At 53.3% G+C, this 22,871-nt stretch overlaps 1 protein-coding gene across 13 annotated transcripts in view; it reads right to left on the bottom strand.

The window, feature by feature from the left end:
• Positions 1–10,600: 10,600 nt before the first annotated feature.
• MYO18A (myosin XVIIIA) overlaps positions 10,601–22,871 on the bottom strand; it is a 94,802-nt gene continuing 82,531 nt past the window's right edge. For 10 of the 13 annotated variants that reach the window (XM_044248256.1, XM_044248260.1, XM_044248261.1 and 7 more), the window contains 4 exons: positions 22,574–22,713; positions 21,717–21,761; positions 18,330–18,452; positions 10,601–11,321 (listed from right to left, as the gene is read on the bottom strand). In XM_044248256.1, the coding sequence (XP_044104191.1) occupies positions 11,177–11,321; positions 18,330–18,452; positions 21,717–21,761; positions 22,574–22,713 (453 nt within the window). In that variant the 3' untranslated portion in view covers positions 10,601–11,176. The remainder of the gene's footprint in view (positions 11,322–18,329; positions 18,453–21,716; positions 21,762–22,573; positions 22,714–22,871) is intronic. The other 3 variants (XM_044248264.1, XM_044248267.1, XM_044248268.1) reach the window with 1 other exon arrangement.

The raw sequence follows: 22,871 nt of genomic DNA, 5'->3' as shown, positions 1-22,871 counted from the left end.
CTTCCAGGGCAACAAGAGGGATCTGGGTTAGACCGCAGAGAATCTCTGCCACTAAGTAGATTAGTGAGACACTAACACAGGTACCTAAGCATTCTTACAGAGCTCTTTCCTTGGAAATCTTTTAACATCGAGAAGCCCTTCCATCTGGGCTTGTGGAGGCTTTCCTGTAGGCCAGAGCCTCCCCATAAACCTCGGGAAGACTTCTGGCTGGAGAGATCTGGGATTTTTAGAACCCTTGAGGTAGGGTCTGAAATGGGTTTCTGGATCCGGGCCAATGGCGGGGCAAATGTAAGCATCTGGGGGTGGCAGTGAGGGTGGGGCGAAGGGGAGGCACAAGGTGGGCTGGATCTGTCAAGCACGGAGAAATGCAGAGACCAGGGGCAGGATTGTAATGGGCAGGACCCAGTGGCATTTGCATAACTTTGAATAATGAATAAGCCCAGCTCTGGGGCTCCAAGTCGGCATGCTCATCTGCATCTTTATTAAGCTTTATAAATGATTCAGCTCCCTACCCCTTCCCCCCAGCCCCTGCCCAGCCTGCCCCAAGCATCAGGGTAGTTGATTGCTCATTATTTTAGACTAGATTTGTTTCACCAACATTCAGTGAGGCATGGAGTGGGGGACACAGGAGGGAGGAATGAGTCCAAAAGGCAGGCGGAGTGGAAGGGTAGGGGAAGAACAGAAGCAGCAGCCACAGGAAGGCAGGCAGATAGCTGTGAGCTAGGGACCCGGGCGTAATTCTCTAAAAGGCTCCTGGGGCTGACATCTTCCGGAAGAAGTTTCTTAGATGCCCTGAAATGTGTGCTGGGTTCCAGTTCCATTCAATCCCCGGTTTCCCTCGCATCTGCTGCCAAGTCCCTGACATGCCCCTTGCTCAGTTCCACAGGAGCAGCCAAATGAGTACAGCCCCCAGGGAAGTTCTCACTTTTCCTGAGGCAGGAATTTTGCTATTTTAACCCCCCCCCCAAATCTACTACGCTTGCAAGGTAAGAACCGGCACCAGGCATACTAAGGGAAGACAAAGAAGGGACAGGCATACATGATACTTGAATTTGTCAGGGAAAAGAAGGCCTGTGCCCACAGAGAGTTCGACCCCCTCTGAAGGTGAAGGCTGGAGAAGGTGGGCAGCCCTCCACGCCTCTGGGTAGGCATGGGAGTGTTACATGCCCTGGGACCTGCCCCGGGGACCGGCTAGAGGCAGGCTGAGGTATTAAAAGCCGAGACAAGGAGGAGTTGGTAGGAAATGAATGGGGGGAAAGGTAGAGCATTTCTCAACCCTGGCTGCACAGTAACACTAGTCAGGGAGCAAAGAAATATGATGCTTGGGACCCACTCAAGACCAACTAAATTGGAATCCCTGAGTAAGAAGGCCCTTAAGCACAGTATTTTTTTTAAAAGCTCCTCAGTGTTGTTTGGATCCTAATTTGGACATATTTTAATTTTATTATTTTTTTAACAATGTTTTTTTAGATTTTTATTTATTTATTTGACAGAAAGAGGTCACAAGTAGGCAGAGAGGCAGACAGAGAGAGAGAGAGGAGGAAGCAGGCTCCCCACAGAGCAGAGAGCCCAACGTGGGGCTCAAACTCAGGATCCTGGAATCATGACCTGAGCCGAAGGCAGAGGCTTTAACCCACTGAGCAAGCCAGGCGCCCCTGGACATACTTTTAAAGTTATATACACACGTACACACACGCACACACATATAATTATTATATACTAAAAGATGTATAATTTTTTTTTTAAGATTTTATTTATTTATTTGACAGAGAGAGATCACAAGTAGGCAGAGAGGCAGGTAGAGAGAGAGAGGAGGAAGCAGGCTCCCTGCTGAGCAGAGAGCCTGATGCAGGACTTGATCCCAGGACCCTGAGATCATGACCTGAGCCGAAGGCAGTGGCTTAACCCACTGAGCCACCCAGGCGCCCAAAAGATGAATAATTATTAATACGTAAAATAAAATCAGAAATCTAAACATTGACTATTTGGTATTAGGAAGTTATTGATAATTTATTTAGGTATGATAAGAGTATTGTGATTACATTTTTTAAAGTCTTTTTTAAAAATTAATTTATTTATTTAAGGAAAGAGAAAGTGTGAGCCAGGGAAGGGGCAGAGAGGGAGAAGGAAAGTCCTCAAGCAGACTCCTCACTGAGCACAAAGCAGATGTTGGGCTCCATCCCAGGACTCTGAGATCACCACCGGAGCCCAAATCAAGAGCTGGCCGCCTGACCGACTGAGCCACCCAGGCATCCCTAGAGTAATTTTCTTTTCTTTGAGGGATAGACACTAAAGTATTTCCTAATGAAGTGATAGCCTACCTGGAATCTACTTCAAAATAACCCAGTGAAGGGAAAGGGAAAGTGGGTGTGGGGGGGTAGATGAAACAAGATTTGCTCAATGTTGATAACTGTTGAAACTGCTTGATACACAAAGAAGTTCATTATATTCTTCTTTTTACTTGTGTACAAAACATAATAAAGGGAGCTCCTTGAGCCTGTCTCCCTCCTTCCCTCCCTCCCTTCCTTTCTCTTTTAGAGAAAGAATGAGGAAGAGAGAGTCTGAGCAGAGTGGGGGAGGGGGCAGAGGGAGAGAGAGAATCTTAAGAAGGTGCCATGCTCCGTGCAGAGCCCAATATGGGGCTCTGTCTCTCCACCCTGAGATCATGATTTGGGCAGAAATCAAGAGTCTGAGGCTTCACGGACTGAGCCACCCAGACGCCCCGTCCTGAGTGTTTTCTATATGCGCCAGGGTAAGAAACCCCCAGCCAAGCATTCAGCAGGAAAGAGGACACCATGACACCTCTGTGAGCACAACTGGGCCCTAAATGATAGGTGAGGGTCCTGGCCACAGGCAGAGCAGCAGAAACCACTTGGGGGAAATAGTACCTGGCAGTTAGGGATGAAGTTGGGGATGGGGGGTGCGCAAGGGCTCTCAGGCTTGTTCTCCAGCCAGCCCAGCTTCTGAATTTCCATGCTCTGTGCCCCAAGGTGCGGGGGTGGGGAGTGACTGGGTGGGGGTGGGAGTGGGTTCGTGGGATTGGCTGCTGCACCAAGGGGAGCCACCTGCCCGAGGCACCGGAGCAAGAAGTCAGCTTCACTCCAATCTCAGTTCCCGCCTTCTCTTGATTGACTCCACAGGAGCTGGACCTGCATCTCCCAGGGCACCCCCCTTCCCCAACCGCAGTCACCACTGCTTCCCTGCACTGTCACTCCCCCGACGGGCTCATCTGCCTCTGCCAGGGAACATTAGTCCAGCTGACTTCATCAAGGAGGTGAGGGGAGGCAACACAAACCCACAGAAGACTGGGCACCCAGGCACCCACTCTCAAGGGCTGCTGGCAGAGCTGTCGGAGCTGCTGAGAGAGTCGCTGTAGCTCGGTCTCATTTGCACATCACTCCTTTAATGAACAATTCAAATGAATCCCAAATTTTCAGTTCTCTACTATCCCTGACATGGACCCACCATTTGGACGTTCTCCACGTGCTCTTCCGAGGTAACTTACTGCCCAGCGCAGGTGAATGAGGCCCCCCCACCCCACCCCCATACCCCTCCCACGCAGAACTCAGCCCTGCCCAGGTCCCCACCCCCACCTCCACCCAGCGGCACCACCGGTTCAGCATCAGGCTGGCTTTAGGGGGGTGTTCGATCTGTCTTCTCTGCTCCATTACCTTTCCCTGATGGCCTCCAGGGGCTGGGGAGGGGGGAGACGTGGAGGGGGTCTATTTAAAAGATTTTTGGAATCTGTGCCCGCGCATCACCCGCTGCCATGAGTTATTTCAGCGCCGATGTTTGTCTCGAGCTGATTATTCCAGCCTGAGAACAGGTGGAGCAGCCTGCGGTGGCTTATTCGTCAGCCAAGGCCATCTGTTCCCAACAAGCTGAGATTTGTAGCTGATTTCTACTGGGGAGCAAGGAGTGGGGGCAGGGAGGGAGAGGAAACGCATGTGTCCCCCACCCCCCATCCCAGGGGACTAACTCCTCCTGGATCTTCTGCCATGCCCTTTCTCATACCTCTACCTTCTCATTTTCTCAGAGAACTCACTAGTCACTTGACTTTCTGAAAGAGCAAAAATAGTTTTTCCTTCAGGGCCTAAATCTTCTTAGATGGAGTCAGGTCTGAGAAGCACAAATCCATCCGCCGGGCACAATATCCGGCCACTGAACCATGTCCACCCGCAGAGATCTTAAAAAAAAAAAAAAAAAAAGGTATACAACCGTGACGCACATATCCTAAATGACCTCTGGACTCCTGGCTTCTCCTCACCCCACTGCCCCAGTCCCTTCACCCACAAGCGGGCGTGAGTCTCCTTGCCTAAACTTGTCACCTGCTGCGCTCCAGGCTGCACAGGGAGGGGAACCGTCTAGATGCTCCCCCCGCTTCCTCTCCCCTAAATACCCTGTTCAGGTTCCACCTTCCAATCTGCTCCTCTTCCAGCTTCTACTCTGAGCCGTGCCAAGAGATGCCTGCTGCTTGGAAAACGGCTTTCCCGGAGCAAGGGATCTAAGCGGTTTCTAAGAAGCTTTGCCACATTTATTCCCCCCACCCCCAACCATCGGCTACTATTTCTATCTGAGAAATGCCGGGAAAGAAGCTACTCTTTAAAATCACACTAATATGACAATTTAGGGCTTTCTTTGGTGTTTGGCACAGACATACATCTGTAGGGACTTAAGAAAAATGATCTGAAAACTTTGTAAGTAGAGATACTTCATCTATAACCCACATCCTCAAATAAACTTATTCTAATTTTTAAAAAGATTTTACTTATTTATTTGAGAGAGAGAACGTGCAGGAGCAGGGGGAAGGGGCAGAGGGAGAAACAGTCCTCCTCCTCCAGCAGAGAGCCCTCTGTGGGACTTGAACTCAGGCCCCCCAGGATCATGACCTGAGTGGAAGGCAGATGCTCAACCAACCGAGTCATCCAGGCGCCCAGCCTATTTCTAATTTTTAAGGCGCCTTCTGGGGTTTATCTATTTATCTGTGTTTTCACGTGTACTTTTGTCATAGGCACATGTCCTCTTAAGAACCCATTCATAGAGTTGTAAGACCGCCTCACTTTCTAGTTGGTTCTCTAGTCTTATTTTGCCAGTTCCTGGGAGCAGAAATTCATTTTCTGTTATTCAGTCTTGCCCTGTTGGCTCAGTATGTGGCCTACCAAAAACAGCAGCTTCCACAGAGGCGCTCTAGGGCTTTCAGAGGCTGGCCGCAAGTTCTGTGCTTCTAGAAACTTCCAGGGCAGTGCCACTCCCTGGGGTAACTCTTCCTTGCTCTCCCGAGGATAGTACTCCTACGGGGGATGGAAGCAGCCCTCAAGAAAAGGTTGCCAACCTGCCACTGCCACCTGTCTGTCCCCAGGACTAAATATGAGCCATAAGGCCTATTTCCCTGCATACAATTTTGCATTTGCCTGATTACCAGTCATTGATCTGTCTTTCAGAGACATAATGTTTCCAAGGCTATTGGCCGCATCTTCTCATACCAGAATGTGTGTGTGTGTGCGTTTTTAAACTCCTTTTTTGATTCTCTGCTTTCAAATTCCCTAGCGTCCTCTTTTCCCGAAATCCATTTGCTTCTTTTCCTAATCTAGTCAGATCATAGATGTGGCACAAAACATATAAAAATTTATTAAAATGTGGAAACTCTTTGACTCTTAAGCCACCTCAAATAGAATTTGTCTGGATGGTGTTGAACCTTAATATCCTTTTTAAGGTGTTTTTTTTTTTTTGTTTTTTTTTTTGTAAAACTGTCATTGCTGACTTTTGATATCTAAAGCATATTCTATCTGCACATTTAAGTATTCCACTGGGAGATTTATGTCACTGACTTCAATTGTAAAGCACACATCCCTTTTGGAATCTCCCTCATGTATATGACCCATCACTGGGGTTTACACTACAAAAGACTCAATTTCTCTGTGAAATTCCTTCTAAACAAATCTAGCATCCTTGTTAACTCCAAAATGACTATTGGTCTGGAAATTACTCCTCCTAGATCCAATCCCAGAGAACGGTCTGGATTTTTCCATTATGCTGTAATGAAATTAGACTGAGGGAAATATAGCTTAATCTATGCATTCCGGGCCATGTGGAGCTGTTACTCATATTGTTGGCACCATATGCATGAAGCACTGAATGTGATAATGTATGGAGGGTGCTCTGAAAATTGTAAGGAGCAACAGAAATGTAAGGTTGACATTTCCCCCCAAAATGCCAAGAAGTGTTTCCTTACTTAGGCCAAGCTTTGCTGAATACCAGGCACACAGCGATTAAAGATGAGGAACATGACAATTATTCCTGGGACTCTCCCGTCTCCCTTTTTCCCCTGACAAGGCCAGAGGAGCTGGGAGATACCTGGCCCTTTGCTGGAACCAAGCTGTTAGGACACACATCCCCTCTTTGAGCCTCAAGGAGAGGACACTGCATGGTTATGACACAGTTTAGAAGACATAGTAAATGCTCAGCAAATGGGAACATAATAAGTAGGTGCTCAGCAAAATGGGAATTATTGTTTATTTTGTCATCCTTCTCATACCTGTTTCACAATGACGCGGGTAAAGGGCACCCTTCATTCCCAGCTTCTGCCAAGGACCTCCAAGAGCCCTCAAAGAGGCGGGAAAACAGTACGTCGGGCTGAGGGAGGAGACGGGTCCTCACGCAGAGGGAATCCTTGAAGGGCAAGGCCGATGGGCTCGGCCCCAGTCAACTGCTCTAAGAACATTTGGAGGAGGGCAGCGGCTTCCTGGCCTTGGCCTCCCGGAGGTGCGGAGGTGCCGGAAGACCCTTCAGGCGGGGGCGGGGTCCCGGTCATGCAAATGTCATATGAATATGCTAATACACGGCTCCCAGCGAATGGGAGGGCGCCTTCCCGAACTGGCAGAGCTTGCGGGGTGGGACCTAGAGGACGCGAAGAGGTCGCGGAGGTTTCTCTGGTCTGCTGGACAGGAACCAACCCCAGACAGACAGACTCCCATCGCTGGGGTAGCAGCCAGAAGCAGCAGCAGGCAAGGACAAATAACCATAGGCTGGTCTGGAATGTGTTGCTATGTAGAAGGTGAGTTAGAGTTTCAGCCTCCCTGAGAACCAGCTCAGAGGAAATGAAAGGGGAACAGAAGGATGATGGTTAGATTTAAGGCAGCACTTTCTCCCAAGGATGACAGTGGGGCCCTTTGTTCAGTGACAAGGAAGGCAGGCTGTGGATTCAGACCCCTCTCTCCCACGTGGGAGCCCTTAGGAACCCGGCTCCCTCTAGTCCCACAGGGCCCAGCGTGGAGGACAGGAATGCATGATTGACTTTGAAAAGTCCCCACCATTCAGGTAGGAGATCCTTTCCCCCCATGGGCCTCCTGGGCTCTTCGTGGAGGATGAGGACAGCAGACGGGCTGGCTCTGGGGCCCGGAGGGGAGAGCAGCAGTCATGGCATCTCTTGCAACACGCTCACCGCCAAATTGATTCAAATTGGCTTGGATATGAACATATGATTAAAGGAGCGGCGTGATTCATTTATCAGGAGAGATTAAAGAGCGGCATCTGCGCAGCCTAGCTGGGGGACAATTAAGGAGCAAATCGCTAAGTGTCTGTGCCACCAGGCTTGGGGGTGGGGCAAGGGGGGGACAACTAGGATAATCTGCCAAGGGGACACAGAACAAAAGGAGGTAGTTCAGGAGTCACTGTGGGCTGCTATCATCTCTGGGCATTGACCGGGTACCACGGGGAGCCTCGCTGGGCTTTGGTCCTCACCTTTCATCCAGGAGTCAGAGCAGTCCTGAGGGTCTGAAAATTGGAGAGGAGAAAATGTCGAGGCACCTTTGAGCCTGGTACAGGCATAGATCTACTGCCTGTTTTGCGAGAATCCTTTATATCTTAGGAGCCAGAGTTGGCATGAGTGTACAGGGGAGCTTATAGAGCTCTGAAGGCACACCCAAAAGGAAGTTGGGCTTTGATGGCCCCCTGCTCCCAGACTTCTCTGGCAAGTTGGTGTTGAGGGCATGGCCTTGGTCCCAGCCTGGAGTCTAGCACCCTGGGACAAGGGGCTTTGCTGCAACTTGAAGTGTTGGTCATGAGAGGCTGTGTCAGGCTTCCTTAGGCAACCTGTGGAGATCCCTACCACCGCCCATCTTTCCCTGCCTCAGGGCCTTTGCTTAAACTCTTTTTTTCCAGTACACCTGTGGAAGTACAAGCCTTTCTTTAAGCCCCAGCTCAAAATACCAGCTTTTAGAAGCTTTCCCATCCTCCTCCACCTGAAACTCCTCTCCCAGGCTCCCCCCATAATATGTGCAAAGCAACTTTTTTCTCCTTCTGTTAGGTCTCATGTAATTATTTCCATGTGGGTCTGCCCTAATCCATGAGCCCCTAGACAACAAACATTATGAATTACATCTTTCTATTCACGCAAAACTTGCACATACATATTAGTAGGTACCTATTTTGTATGTCTGTCTTCTCCACTAGAAAATCTACTTTAAGAAGGAAGGAAACTCATCGATCCCCAGTACTTAGAATAGGGCCTAGGTCACAGCAGGCAGTTATGAAATATCTGTTGAGTGAATGAATCAATGAATAATATAAGATTTCAGACTTGAGCAAAGCCCCCTGCCCCAGACTACTGTTGGCATCAGTATATACTGATGATGGTCTTTCTGGTTAACCAAAGGCCCAAGACAGTGTGGATCAACAGAGTTGGAATCTTGTCTGCAGATGGGAGGGTTGGGGTCACAGTAGCTCCTGGGAGAAACAGAAAATGCACCCACCTATTTGAAAGCACGAGTAAAAGATGAATATGAGGAGACAACAGTTTAAAAAAAAAAAAAAAGGAACTTTACTTTTACTATCTTCTCTACTCAATCAGGGAAGGGGAAGCAGTGGAGAGAGGAAGACTCTTTCATTCAAGATGGATCCATTTTATACTCCTCTCCCAGTCATTTTGGGGGACTTTCCTCCCTCCTTCTCTTTTTTTTTTTGTTTTTTTTTGAAAGCATAATTTTGTTTATTCTGTGACTTAGAGCACAAAGGAGTAAGCCAAACCTCCTCTGAAACCCACACTCACTCACACACTCATTATGCCGACCCTGGATTGAGTCTTGTGGTTTAGGTTGTTGGCCCTGGCTCACACCCTCCTTCTCTTTCTTGACCCTTTCTGGGTGGCTGACATCACCAGAGCTTTGGTGTTAGGACTGTCTCATACCCTTTTCTGCCTTCCTGTACAAACCAGAGGAGCCTGATTGACCAGTTATAAAAGAAACTTTATGTGTGCAGGGATTATAACTGGTCACATTACAGAAGGTAGAGGAGTAGGAGGAGTCATTTGTTTTTTGCCCTTTTGCAAGAGCTGTCTCTTAGCTGTCAGTGAGCAGACCAAGCGTAAATGGAGGCATGAAGGCAGAGACTGAACAAGGAAGAGAAGCCAGAACTCTCAGCCTACTCAAGATGCCCTGTGGCCAATGGGGCTGGGGGCCAGAGGGAGTTCTGCCATGTTTGGTCAGAAAGTCTTATTTGGAATGACTAAAATTAAACCTAAAACTTTTTTCTAGTAAGAAGAACTTACATCCCTCAAACAAACAAAAAGTTTTCTGTAACTGGTGAGATTTAATAATCAGAGAGATCTCAACATTTCTGAGCGGAGACTAGGAGAGGATGCGGCAAGGATGGCTCACCTGATTACAGTTTGCAGGCTCTTAAAAGGGATGTTTGTCTTTCTGGACCAATTCTCATCCTACTAGCTTTGCCTGCCCCAAATGACCTTCCAAAAAGCTCTGAGTGGTACTGGTCTGGTGTGGGAGTAGACCAGTGACCCGGGCGCTTCCTCCGGTCCCCACCAGAATTCTCTGTTCCCCAGGGACAACCCAGGACTTTACCTGAGCCTGAAGGAACAGGCAGGAAAATTGGCAGAGCCAGGAGGAAAAGGACATTTATTTCCATACATCAGGTAAATGGGGAAGAGAGAGCACAGCCCAATGAGTACAAACCAATTGCAGGAGGGGGGTGGGGGTGGGACAGCAGATGGGAGCGGCACCAGGCACTGCCCTTGGGCCCCCAAGTCTGGTGGCATTGGCGGGATGACCTTTAGAGTGGGGGATGGGACTGTCGGGCCACATGTGGTCATGTCTAGGGTAAGTGTGTGGGGACAAGACAACTGGAAGAAGAAAAATGGCTCCGGCTTAGGACACGGGTGGAGGCTTGTGTCTAATACACATCATTACTGACCCAAACCCCCATCTTCAGTTTTTCTGATCACAAGCCCTCCACCCGTGGCCTTCCCTCTCCAGCTGGGCCTATGGTCCAGGCAACTATGACAGAGCGGCAGGGAAGCAGCGCTCGGATAGGCCTGACCTGGTGTGGGTGGAATGGGTTTAGTCTTAAATAGGTCATTGCACTTAACACACTGATGAGACAGAGGGGGTGGGGCATGAAAGTGCCGGATGGTACCGAGGCACCCCTGTCCGTGCAGGCTGGCTCAACCCATACCCAGAAGCACCTGAGAGCCCCTCCCCAGGCTGACCGAAGAATCCGGCTCCTGCTCCGTTCACCGGTCTCTCCAGCTGCACAGAGAAAGGACCGCTCTCGGAGAAGCGAAGATGGAGATGAGATTCCCCTAGTCATTCCTGCAAACTCCAGCTGCCATCACGGCCCCCTCCCACTCTCAGGGATGCAGCTGTGATGGAGAGGTTGGGTATTTAAATTAAAAGTAAAAAGACAGCAGGCACTGAGAAGAGAAAGCCCTCACCCCAAGCAGGGGGCTGTGGGAAGCGGGGGCAATAGGGAGGAATGGCTGTTCCTGCCCCCGACTCCTCCCCGTGGACCCAGCAACCTAGAGTGTCCCAGCAGGCAATGTGTCCACCGTCCCTGAGCAGGGGGCTGAGATGGAGGTCAGCTTGCTGGCTCCATGCCGTGCCAAAGCCACCTGCCACTGCCCACAGAGTGTGGCATTTTGGAGGCAGAAGGAGCAAAAAGTTCTCTTTTCAGGAACTCCTCTCTGCTCTGCCCACCCCCCCACCTCGTCCATATGGAGATGTCAGGCACCCGCAGCGTGGAAAGCCCCCCAGACCTGGGGGGGGAGGATGTTTCCCATGCGGATCAGCAGTCTGGTGGGGGAGACCTGTGCCCTGCCACTCCCTGGGAGAGGCGCCATGGCAGCAGAGGCCCGGGGGGTACAAGAGGTACAGACCACTCCCCTGGGCTATGCGTTGGTCTCTGTCGGTCTGGCCTCTGTGTCGCTGTCACTCAGATAGTTATGGGAGTATCGTGGCCTGGAGGTGCTGTCCAAAGGTTCGTGCTCATCATCTGACCGGTCAGGGGCAAGGGACTTCCAGTAGCTGGTAGGGCTGCGAGGAGAGAGGAGCAAGGTCATGATGGAACAATGCTCTTAAACCTTCAGCACCAAAGCCCTTGGGTCTGGGGAGGCTCTCACAACCCCATCACAGCATTCCTCAAAAGCCACAAATTGAGAGGTGACTCCAATCCCTCACTTCCCCGGAAGATACGCAGAGTAGTGAGAGAAAGGAGAGCATTGTCTTGATTCCAAAAACCTCTGAAATTCCCTGGAAAGTAATGCCGTAGAGCTGTAGGTCTCAACCTAAGAATCGGCAACAGACTCCTGTGTCCTTCCCCTCGAGAAATTCTGATTTGTTAGCTTTTGGGTGGAACCGAGGAATTCTGCATTTTCAGTTCTTCCAGAAAACTCTGATGCTGGTGGTCCACAGATCACACTGACTTGGAGACTGCGGGTCGGTAACCTCACCCCTAACCATGATACCTTCTGAGAGGGAGGGTCTTTCCCCACTGGCTACTCCCAGACCTTAATCCTTCCTCTTCATTGTTTTCCTAAGGCCTGTGAGCATTTCTGCCCTTGACCGTGGCATCATCTACTCACTGCAAGGGAAGGAGGCTCAGGATGTAGGGATTGGCTAGAATTCTGCTTCATGGTGGCATAGTCATCCCTTTCTTGGTACCATAACCCAATCCTACAGAGTTTTCATCAGGCCTCCAGCTTCCTCTCACCAGGATGGGAAGGATAATTATCCCCTGGATGGGGCAGGCTCATGGCATTGAGCAAGGACAGAAACCTCTTGCTGCAGTTATCTTTTCTCCTTCTCTCCCAAAGCCTTAGAGCCGCCTGCCCTTGCCCCTCCCACCTCCGCTGCCTTCACTGGTTCAAGTGCACTGTAACTTCAACACTGAACAAAATGCAGCCCAGACTGTGTCCCCTCTTCCCCCGCCCCCCCTCCCCCAGGGCCCTGCACCCAGAGTCCCTGCCCAGTGTGCTCCCAGGGACACAGCTCTGCCTCCCGATCCTAGAGAGCTTTCCCTAGGATAAACAGGAATTCCGTGATCCCTCTGCCCCCAACTCTGCTTTAAGAATCTGATGGGGGACCTTGTTTACTGGCCCCTTGGAAGTTCTTTCATCCCCAAACCGAAAGAGGAGGAAACAGTGTTCTGCAAGACCCACATTCTTAGCTTTTCCTACTGTGTTCGGAGGATAGGGTTTGGCTACGGAGTACTTCCTGTGTGTAACACTGTCCCGGGCACTCTGGACACCCATCTTACTCTTCACGATAACCCTATGAAATGTCACCAGGAAGCTGGTTCAAAGAGAAAGATTCTGGCTCAAGGTCACATAGCCAGTATGGAAATTTGAACTTGGACTCTTAGACCTCAAAGCCTTTTGCTGACTCCACCCTGCTGCTAGATAAGATGACCTGAAGAGAAAACACAACCAAACCTGAATGTTCCCTGCCCTCCTGGGTGAGAGCCCAGGGAGTATGTAAAGATAGGCCTCTCTCTCTCTCTCTCTCTCTGTCTCCCCGGGGAGAAGGAAGAGCCTGATAGAATACATGTTCAATTATGCAGAATGGTTCAGGAATGGGGCAGTCTGGTTAATAGTTATCCTATTTCTCATGAATGTATTACCATTTTTAAAGGAATCAGAATAGCACAAAACACATTTCATACAAACTAGACTGAACGTAAATGAGTCTTACTTTGATGGGCCAAAGGCACTTAAGGACTCTAGGGTGTCTCAGGGACAAAATTATAAAGCTCAATGATGACTGTGCAACATAGAAAAAATTGGGGTTATTTTAGCTTTTGGGTTGTTTGAATTCTAAATTAGTGGGAGTCTGGTTTTATTTTCAATTTTTGGACAGAATTTCTGGGCACCCAAGTGCGAAGGTCTGCTGTTGGGCAAAGGACTTTGTGGAAAAACAGTAGGGTTATTTTGCGGGGTGGGGAGGGAGGGAGGGGGCTAGGCAGATGCCAGGACTGCCACCCAGATGCCGACAGGGCATTGCCGGGTAGGGCCAATCGGAGTTCTTTTCCATTCTCGCACCTCTCCTGAGTTGGGCTGAGGCCCCCACTCCCACATTCCTGTGATTGCCAAGCAGACAGATGCCTGGATAAATGACAGCCAGGTTCTGATACGGCTCCATCTGAGTGCTGGGCAAGCGGCAGAGGTAGCCAGAGAGGGGAGCCAATGCCATGCTCCTCTGCCCACAGGTGTGCTACAAGCCAGGCTCCTTTGTGGCCTCTGGAGCCACAGCGGTAGAGTCAACAGCCAGCACCTTGCCCCCTCCCCAGGGCAAGAGTCAGTGCTGGCAATGTGAACATTTTAACCAAATTGTTCAAAAAGCTTTCCTCCCCACAAGCCAGCGACTCCTGCACAACGCTGTCACAAACAATTTGGTGTATGAGCTAATTTCTGCTGGGTGAGCCCAGGGTGGCAGCCCCCTCCCCTTGCCTTTGCTGTGGATGAGCTCGCCTTTGGAGTTCTTGCTGGTCCCCTTTGCCAGATGGGAAGCTAAGCCACTGCTCTGCTCCTGGCCCCCATGCTTGGCAGTTTAACTACCCAAAGCCAGTTCACACTGAGCCCAGCCAGGCCCTCCCTTCCCTGGCCCTTCTCTGGCAGGCTCAGTATTGGCCCGCTAGCTTCTGGCTTGGGGCCCACTCTCCCTGCTGTGAATCCGATCCTCTTGGGTGGTGGTGTGTAGGGTTTCGGGACTACTCCTGCTTTCCTGGTGGACAAGATGAACAGTGCAGGTGGCTGGGGCAAGAAACAGGCTTTTTTGTTGTTGTTGTTCTTGCTGGTCATAGGATCAAAAATTGGACTGAGGCTGAGAGCATTGGGTCTGAGGCTGGGTGGCGTACGATGCCCAGCTAGGCCTGCACCTCTCTCCCTCTCCAGGCAGGGATGCAGTACCCAGAAGGGCCTGGCCTACCACCTGACTTCCTGTGCTGGGGGAGGAGGGCACTCGGCAGGGCTGCCAAGGGGAAGGATGAGGCAGTAGACTTGTCTTTTCTGACAATAGCTCCCTAGTGCAACCCAGATGCTTCCTGCTCTTCCCAGAGCACCCTGCAATCATCAACCACATGGGGGAAGCGACAGAGCCCGTGCTGAGCCCAGGGGCTTGGTTTCAGAGCAGCTCAGGGTCTGAGGAGTCTGAGACGGCCATGAGCCTGGTCTGGGTTTAAATTCTACCCTCTCTACACCATCCCCCTAATCCCATCCCATCACCCATCTCCAAATCGCTGCAGGTAACATTCACTCCTACCTGTCCATTTCTTAAAACGTAATTGATCCCTTTGGAGAGGATTCTGCCCAATCAGTGTACCTGCCCGGGTGCCCATGGCACGAGAGGCCCACAGGCATGCGACAGGTGTGTTAGTTCATGCAGTGGCCATGCTCCAGGGGGCGGCACTCTGGGGTCACATCTCCTGGGAAGCAGCAAGCTTGCCCTGGGAGGTACCATGCTGAAAACAGCTTCACATAACCAGGGTGATCCAAATGTCACCACCCACCAGGGAAACTGGCAACAATGGGATTCCAGTGAGTCAGTCTTTGCGCCTTTCTTCTGAGACGGGGGTGTGGGCATAAAGGGCCTAACTGCTAGATCTCCCTTCCCACAGAGAGAAGGCTGGGGGAGGCAGGAGAGCCAGGAGGGGTCTGTCAGTCAGCAGCTGCTAATTTCTATTCATTATTACTTTTTAAGATGCTCTGAGCTGAGGTGCCGCCCATGTGTGGGCTTCAGGTGGGAGGGCTGGGGAGGGAGTCAGGCACCTCGGGGTGTGATGTAGGGGGTGGTACTGTGGGGGCTGTGGCCCTGGGGAGCCTTGCACTCTGAGGCTTGAGATGTGTGCCAGGGAGGAAGGTGGCTTTGCAGGGCAGGGGAAAGCCGAGCCAGAAGGCCTCAAAATAGATGACGGCCACTAGCGCACCAACTCACACCCGGGAGGGAAGCGAGAGCCCTTTCCGGAGACCAGCCTGTTGGGGCATCAGTGCTGCCAGGCACGCGCACCAAACCTGTCATCCCCGTGCTCTGCCCTGGGCCGTGTGGAGGAGTGGTCAAGGGCAAATTGAATAGCCTCCATTCAGATCCCAGCAACATCACTTCCCAGCTGTGTGACCTGTGACTGTGGCAAGTGACTTCACTTCCTTGAGCCTCGGTTTTCTTTCCTGTAAAGTGGGGCTCGTCCGGCCTTGGTTATGGAGTTAGCCCGAGGATTAGGTGCACACAGCGTGGTGAGTGTCTAGGGGGGGCCCTGGCCCTCAGCAGGGACTTAATAAGTGTGAGCGACTGTCCACCGCAGGATCAGTCTGGGGGGGCACGGGGCTCAGGATGACTAACCGGCCCTACTCTCCAAGGTGGGAGCCAGAAGGCTCCCTGAGGCCAGGCGTGCCCGGCAGGAGCGAAGTAGAGGCCTCCGTGTGGGCGGGCGAGGTGGGGGCAAGTTAGTTCACACCGAGCAGCACACTCCATGCCCCACGCCAGCTGCCACCTACTGCCGCGCTAGTCGCTCTCGGGCCGGTACAGGTACCGCATCATCAGGCTGTCCACCTCCTTCTTGCGCTTCTTCTCCTCCTTCCGGGACTGCCGGGACTGCCGGCCCGCAGCCTCCTCGTCTTCGGCAGCAGGGCCCTTCTTCACGCTCGAGCGGCTGTGGCCTGACACTGTAGAGCCGCTGGAGCTGGACGAGGACTCTGACTCGGTCTCCGTTCTCTTTCTCCTCGATCTGGATTTCTTCTTGCCCTTGCGCGAGCGCCCCTTCTTCCGCCGTCTGGGCTCCGAGGAGTCCTCGGAGCTGGAGCCGGAGTGGGAGCTGCTGCGTCTCCGGCTCCGGCCCTTGTGGCTGCTGCGGGAGCGGGAGACGTCGGCAGCGGAGGCCGAGCGGCGGATGCCGGCTGCCCGCGCTGGGAGGTCCAGCTGGGCGCTGCGGACGCTTTGGATGCTCTTCCGGTCATCTTCCTCCGAGTCGGGCTCCAGGCTGCTCCTCTGGAACGGGCCGGGTTTGAAGCTTAAGACCTCGTTGATGGCAGCCTCCAGGTCAGGGTCCAGGTAGGAGTGCCGGCTGACGGGGCGGATGCCAGCGCCAAGGGGCTCATCTGTGGCCGAGGCTGAGACACGAGGCCGTGGTGGCACCGAAAGACTGCGGGCCAGTGACGGATGGCTATACTGGGAGTGGGCCTCGCTCAAGGCCACACTAGCTCCGTCGTCCCACGTGTCCAGGCAGCTCTGGCCCAGAGACAGGCGGGAATCCGGGCTGTCCCGGCCCCGGCCCGAGGCGCGACTCAGGGAAGGACTGAGGGTCCTGGACAGGGTGTCCAGCCGGGAGGTGCTGCGCCGGGAGATGGGGGAGCCCGAGAGCGAGAAGCTCATGGTGGAGCGGGCCCCATCCTCACCGGAGCCACGCCGTGTGGCCGAGGAGGCCCGGCTGGTGGGAGCAGAGACTGTGGAGGCCCGGTCAAAGTCTGAGCCCCACCGCTTCTCCAGCCCCCGGCCCGGGCGGCTCAGGGCCTCAGAGACGATGGAGCCGCACTCGTCTGGCTCCTCCCTGGGGGCCATGCGGGTCTTCCGGGGTGGCCTCTCCGGGGAGGCTGCCCGCTCGCTCAGGGTGGTGAAGAGCGAGTCCTCATCCCCGGTGCCCCCGATGGAGTCCTTCAGGGTGAGCCGCTTCCGATAGCTCAGGGAGCTCAGTGCCGAGGCCGGCCTCTCCTCCACCCCCTTGCCCTCTTTGCCAGAGGTGTTGAGAGCCATTCTAGGGGAGGGAGGTGAGGCCGGGAAGAGAGAACCAGCAGTGGATTAGAAGCAGCACAGACGGAATAAGAGAGGGAGAGAGAGAAAGAGAGAGAGGGAGAGGAGCCTGCATGAAACTCAGAGAATAAAGACACAGGGGGAGGGAGGAGACAGGAGGCAAAGGGAGCCACCAGCAGCACCCCAGCGAAGTGGCAGTGAGAGCATTGGAGGAAATGAAGCAAAATAATTTGCGTCAGTGAAAATAGCTTCATGGAGAATGTCATGTAAATTAGACCATTGTTCTATTTCATCACTTTTCCCCCTCTAAAACGTTTAGTTCAATTTATTTCATTGTCAACTACCTGGAGCCTTGTGCCGCGCGGTGGTGAACGGCAGCGGGGCGGGGAAGGCGGCATTATCTGCCATAACGAAATGTTGTTTGGCTGAATAAATTAAACCAATTAGAGGGGGCCGCTGGGTGCTGGTGGTGAGGGGCTGGACTTGGGAAGGGGCCTCAGGGGAGTGGGAGGAGGGGGGTGGGATTACTTGTCAACCCAGCCTGCCTGCTGACTCTGGGAGGGGGTGGTGGATCAAGATGGCTCTGAGTTGGGAAGAAACTGCTAGGCAGGGGAGCCAGCAGGAGGCACTGGCACAGGGAACAGAGGATTACCCTTCCTGCTGCCATGCTGGCCGGGAAGTGAGGGATGGGGCCTGGGGAGCTAGATTCCAGGGGGAGCTGGACTGACTTGGCTGGACAGGAGGGGAAGGAGTTCCTCTAGTGGACGGGTGTGAGCAGGAAGCACGGGGGTGGGTTGGGGAGGGGACATGGTGAAAAGATCAGAGGAAGGAGAGAATGGGAACAGGAAGAGAAATGTGGCTGTGATAAGCAAGTCAGGGGAACCGGTGCCTTTTCTGCTGCTGGTCCTGTTAAGATATCAGAGATCCAGAGCTGGCCTGAGACAGTCCTGTTGAGGGTCATGGGGTCCAGACACTCCTTATGCCCCATTCCCATCTTGATTCTGGGGCCCAAACTTCTGGTGGTTCAACCACTATTTGTTGAATGAATAAATGGGGACGAAGTCAAACCTATAGCAAACCAAAGGCCCGAGCCTGGTAGGAAACCGTTACCTAGGAAATATAAGGGTGCACAGACCCCAAGCCTCCTGTGCTCATTCCACATGCTGGGGACATGCCCAGGCCCCGTGTACGTGTGCCAGGCCAAGAGGCTGGTACCAGAGGCCTGGCCCCTCTGGGACCGAGGCACTGCTCCTTTATTCTTGGCTTATGAGGTAGATTTTCCCTCCCAGCTCAAGGCCATGTACTCACCTGGAACTCTTCAAGCTGCTGTCATCAGAAGCTGCCTTGGAAGGCCCCTTGTTTTTCGACAACCATGACTTGACTCCGTCGACGCGGTCCTCCAGCTCCGAGTCCACATCTGAGTCCCCCTCGCTGTGGGATGAGGAGCAGAAAGGTAGGAGAGACCAGAGAGGAAGGGCTAAGCCGCAGCCCAGTTGGGAGCGCTGAAGGGACCACAGTCTGGCCCGGGGTGGGGGGGCAGGATGGCGTGCACATCAGTGAGTCAGGGAGCAGAACGGGGAGGTTAGATGGGGTGCCCCATTCACGAGGACCCTGCCCCGCTCAGCAGGCCACACGCAGGACAGCCACCAAGAGGACCCCGAGGAGCATGGAGGACCTCCCATTCTACTTGTGGAGACAGACTGTTATGGAGCCAAACGCTTTCAGTGAGGATGACAGGGAAACTGTCCATTTATGAGTTCCAGCTAAACGGCCACTGGTTAGAAAGATGAGTCCGAGGCCCTATAGCTACTTGCTGAGGCCTATTCCGTTTCTTGTCTGCCCACTCCCAGAAACGTGGCCACAGCTGAGCTGCCGCCATTTCCCACGCCTTCACCGTAAGAGCCAGATTGCAGGCCATGGGGTGGGGAAGAGAAAGGCATCATTATGCCTTCAGATTGAAGTGGACGCCTCCTGGCTCAGCTGACGGCGGTGCACCTGAGCGGGACCGGCCAGATCTCAGACCCATCCCATCCTGTGACGTCCCAGACCCTTAGGAAACAGAGAAGGATGAGGAGGGGGCATCCGCCATTTCCCGAGGTGCTGGCAATGGCTCTGGGATTCAAACTGTATCCTGGAGACCCACCTGAGCCCTCACAAAGTCTCAGACAATGGATCAGTCTATCCAAGTCTCCTCTGCCCTCCCTCAGGCAGCCTCCTGCTCTCGCTTCCTAGTTTGCATCTCGCCAAGCTGGCCTGAGCCCTCTCTACTGGCAGAAAAGCCCAAAGGAGTGAGAATCGGAGGCTGGAGTCACGGCGACATCTTTACAAAGCAGTGGGGGCTTAGGGACAGCTTCTGAGTGAGAATGTTCTAGAATTCTGCAAAATGTCTGCTCCCACATTCCCCTGCTAAGGAGATGCTAAGGATTTCTCCTTGATATATATTCCTTTCATCTGTGTCAACAGGAGCAGCCCCATTCCTGAATTATGTTCTTGAATAAACAGCCACACAGGCACGCGTGAGTGTTTGTGCACGCAAGTGTGTTCTCTGTCTCTCTCTCAAACACACACACACACACACACACACACACACACACACAGAGGAAACTGCCAGACTCCATTCTGGAGACCGTGAGAGAGCATGAGCCATTGGGAGGGGAACAAAGAGGCATATTTTATGGGCTTCTATCAAAAACAGAATTATAACAAAGATGAGGCTGGCTGATACCCCGGGTAAACAGGAGTTTAGCAGACAGCCCCGAAACCACTAATGCAAGCCCCATGCCTGTCCGAGCCCGGCAGATTTACTATGGTGCACAGGACCCATAGAACGCCAGCACCACCTGATTTATACACCCACGCAAAAAACCTCCTTCTCCAGCTTCAGAACCCGTAATTTATCACCACCGTTCATAACCATATTGATTGCCTTTAGAAAGGAGGTTCTGTGTGCATCGCAAAATCTATGTCTACATGTTAAAAGTGTTTCTGTATAAATCTCCCTTAATACTGCACTGTTTACTGCTTTCATTAAGGTTATGGCAATAACAACTGTATCTCTAAGTAAATCGAAACATTATTTTTCTGCCCGCTTTACTCGCTCGCTCGATAACTTGGCGCTGGGGCCCAGAGCGGCTGAGCACGGAGCCACACCACCTCGGCCAGCAGTGGGACGGTGGCAAGGATTGCACGCCCCAGTGCGCCTGCGTGAGTGCACACCGGGTGTGTACATGAGTGCGCGCGCATGCATGCGCGTGTGCCCCTGCCTAGCAATGGTTTAGAAGATGATCTTAAATGCGCATTTTATCAGCCCTCAAAGCTCCTCCAGCCCAAGGATGGCAGGGCTGGAACACACAGGGGACAGGCAGCCGTGGACCCAGAATACAAATTCTCCTCCTTCCCTTCAGAGCATGAATGGGTGGAGACACCGCCCGGCCTGCCCTCGCCTTCCCTTTAGTGTCAAGCCTATAGATGATGTTTAGGCTCTTTTGCTTAAATAATCAGGCCCGTGAACAAACTCCAGGGGCAGGCGGGCTCAGGGGGCAGTTGAAATTTTAAATGGTCGGAATTAAACCCCGAGTCAAATACAATTTATGTCCAGGCTCATGTGCTATTAGTTAACTGGGAGCCAAATCGCGGGGGAACAAACAAACGGAGACAGGATGGCGGGGGATATTAATTGTGTGTGACAACCGGGCTCCAGCGGCCCTCTATCACTGTTACACACTATTACATTTATCATTAGCGCTCACGGACTCCTGGGCACCGCCGCCAGCACATCCTGGCCAGGGGAGGAGGCCTGCCAGGCAAGAGAGAGTCGGGGGAGGAAAGCCAATGCCACGGTAAAAAACAACAACAAAAAAGCACACCTCCGAACAAACAGCCCTGACGAACTTGACAGAGGATCACTCTGATCGGCCTCAAGGCCCGCGTGTCTGCTCCCGCTATCCCGCTCCCACTCAGAAAGCAGGAATCGGAGGGTGAGGGCAGATCTCCTGGGCTCCCCGTCATCTGACAGGAAGCACCAGCGCAAACGCCCGGGGCGGTGGCGGGGGGGGGGGGGGCGGCTCCTCTGCCCAAGGTGTCTGCAGGGAGCAAGGTGAACACATCTGGCTGGGTTCCCTTCTGCTATGGGGAAGCAGCCCGTGAGGAGCTGGCTGGATGCCTTCTCCAAACAAGAAACTGCTAGACATCGCCCCACACCTCGTACCCTTGTCTGCCACAGGGAGGTGGTGGGCCCTTCCAAAATGAAACCTACCCACTTTTTTTCGGGGGTGGCACAGGCTCCAAAGGAGCCCCAGGGTGTGGACCAGACCAGCCCAATCAGACTTTCCCCCAGCAAAATAGGCCGGGGAGGCAGCTACACCTGCTTTCTGAGGGAGAAGAAGGCTGGAGCTCAGGAAGGCAGACTGAGGCCAAACGCTCTTTTCTGTGGGAGCCCCCCATCCTGCCCACCCAGGCTGTAAACCTTCCTGGGGGAGTGCACCTCGCGGCCTGTCCTCTACCCCCAACGCCGGGCCCGTCCCCTCGCCTCGCCTCAGGACAGAGTCAGCAGTGTTAGCGTGAGGCCAGCGTGGAGGAGGTGTGAGAGGCTGTGTCCACGTGCGGCATGCAGCAGGAGCCCTGGGTGGGGAGCCAGTGTTAGGGGCAGTTAGACACCAGGGGAGAGGCAGAGAGCGCATGCGCTCCAGTCCTCACGGTTTATTCTTTCTTTTCTGATACTTTGTCACCATGTCCTGCAAACTGGAAACAGAAAGAAAATGGTGGGCAAGGGAGATCACAAGGGAGCAAACCAAGGTGGACCTTTCCACGGAGGACCCCTTTTTCTTCAGCAAGAGATGCCTCTGACTGGTGGAGACCAGTTGGGGGGGCGGGGTGAGTGACGGTGCTCACTCTCTGGGTTGCCCTGGGGCACAATTCTCCTGTCCTGGAAAAGAGCAGGCTCCCTCTGCCTGCAGGATGGGGCACCGACGCTCACCCGGGAAGGGGGCAGGTCTGGGGGCCAGGGTTCTGCCCAAGGCAGCCTTGGGAGCTTCTCCAGGGCCCGACCCCCACCCTGCAGAGCTGCTGATCTACCTGCCTTGTGCCTCTTCATCAGCCTCAGACTACAAATCTCTCTCTCTCTCTCTCCCCTGAACCATTCCCTGGGTGGGTTTTATGAGAGAAAATCTCTGGCACGGTAACAAGGCACCACAGGCCTTAAATCTCTGCTTTCCCCAGAGTGGGGCAGGCACCATCGGAAATGCAGCTAAACGGGGGAATAACTCATCGTGGACAGGCAGAGCAGGAGAGCCAGGTTCCCTTGAGGCCTGGGGAGGGAGCACAGGCGGGGGTGGGGGGGGAGGGAGAGGGAGGATGTCTCACCCAGGTGGCACCCGTCCTGCCTTTGATCACTACGGGATGGGGTCCGTGCTGGGGTCTGGCGATGCGGGGAAGGTGGGCTGGTGACTCAGTGGTAGGGAGACAGAGGTGGCAGCTGTTCCACCTTGTGGCCTGACCCAGAGGTGGTCAGAGGGCCTTGGGGCGGGCCGCTGCTGCCACAGAGGCCCCCTCACCTGGTGATGAGGTCCTCATTCTCGTCGCTCTCCATCTCATCTTCGATGGCGGCCTGTAGGTCCCCAATGCGCTTGAATGCCAGTTTTAGATCGGCCTGCAGGCTTTGGTTAGCCGCCTCTAGGCTCTCCAGATCCATCTCCTAAGAGGCAGAGTGGGCAGTCCAGTTCACCAGGAGGACTAGTCTCTCGTCCAGGTGCTCCAGAAAAAGCCCGCTTTAAGTCTCTCCCAGCCAGGCATGAGCTCCGTGGACTGGGTTCACCTGATGGACACTGGGGTACCCCACCCTTGGCCCCCTAG

The sequence above is a fragment of the Neovison vison genome, chromosome 5, assembly GCF_020171115.1.
Source record: "Neovison vison isolate M4711 chromosome 5, ASM_NN_V1, whole genome shotgun sequence".
In the NCBI taxonomy this organism is placed as follows: domain Eukaryota; kingdom Metazoa; phylum Chordata; class Mammalia; order Carnivora; family Mustelidae; genus Neogale; species Neogale vison.
Note: the sequence above shows the minus strand (reverse complement) of the source record. Positions and strands in the feature narration are given on the sequence as shown.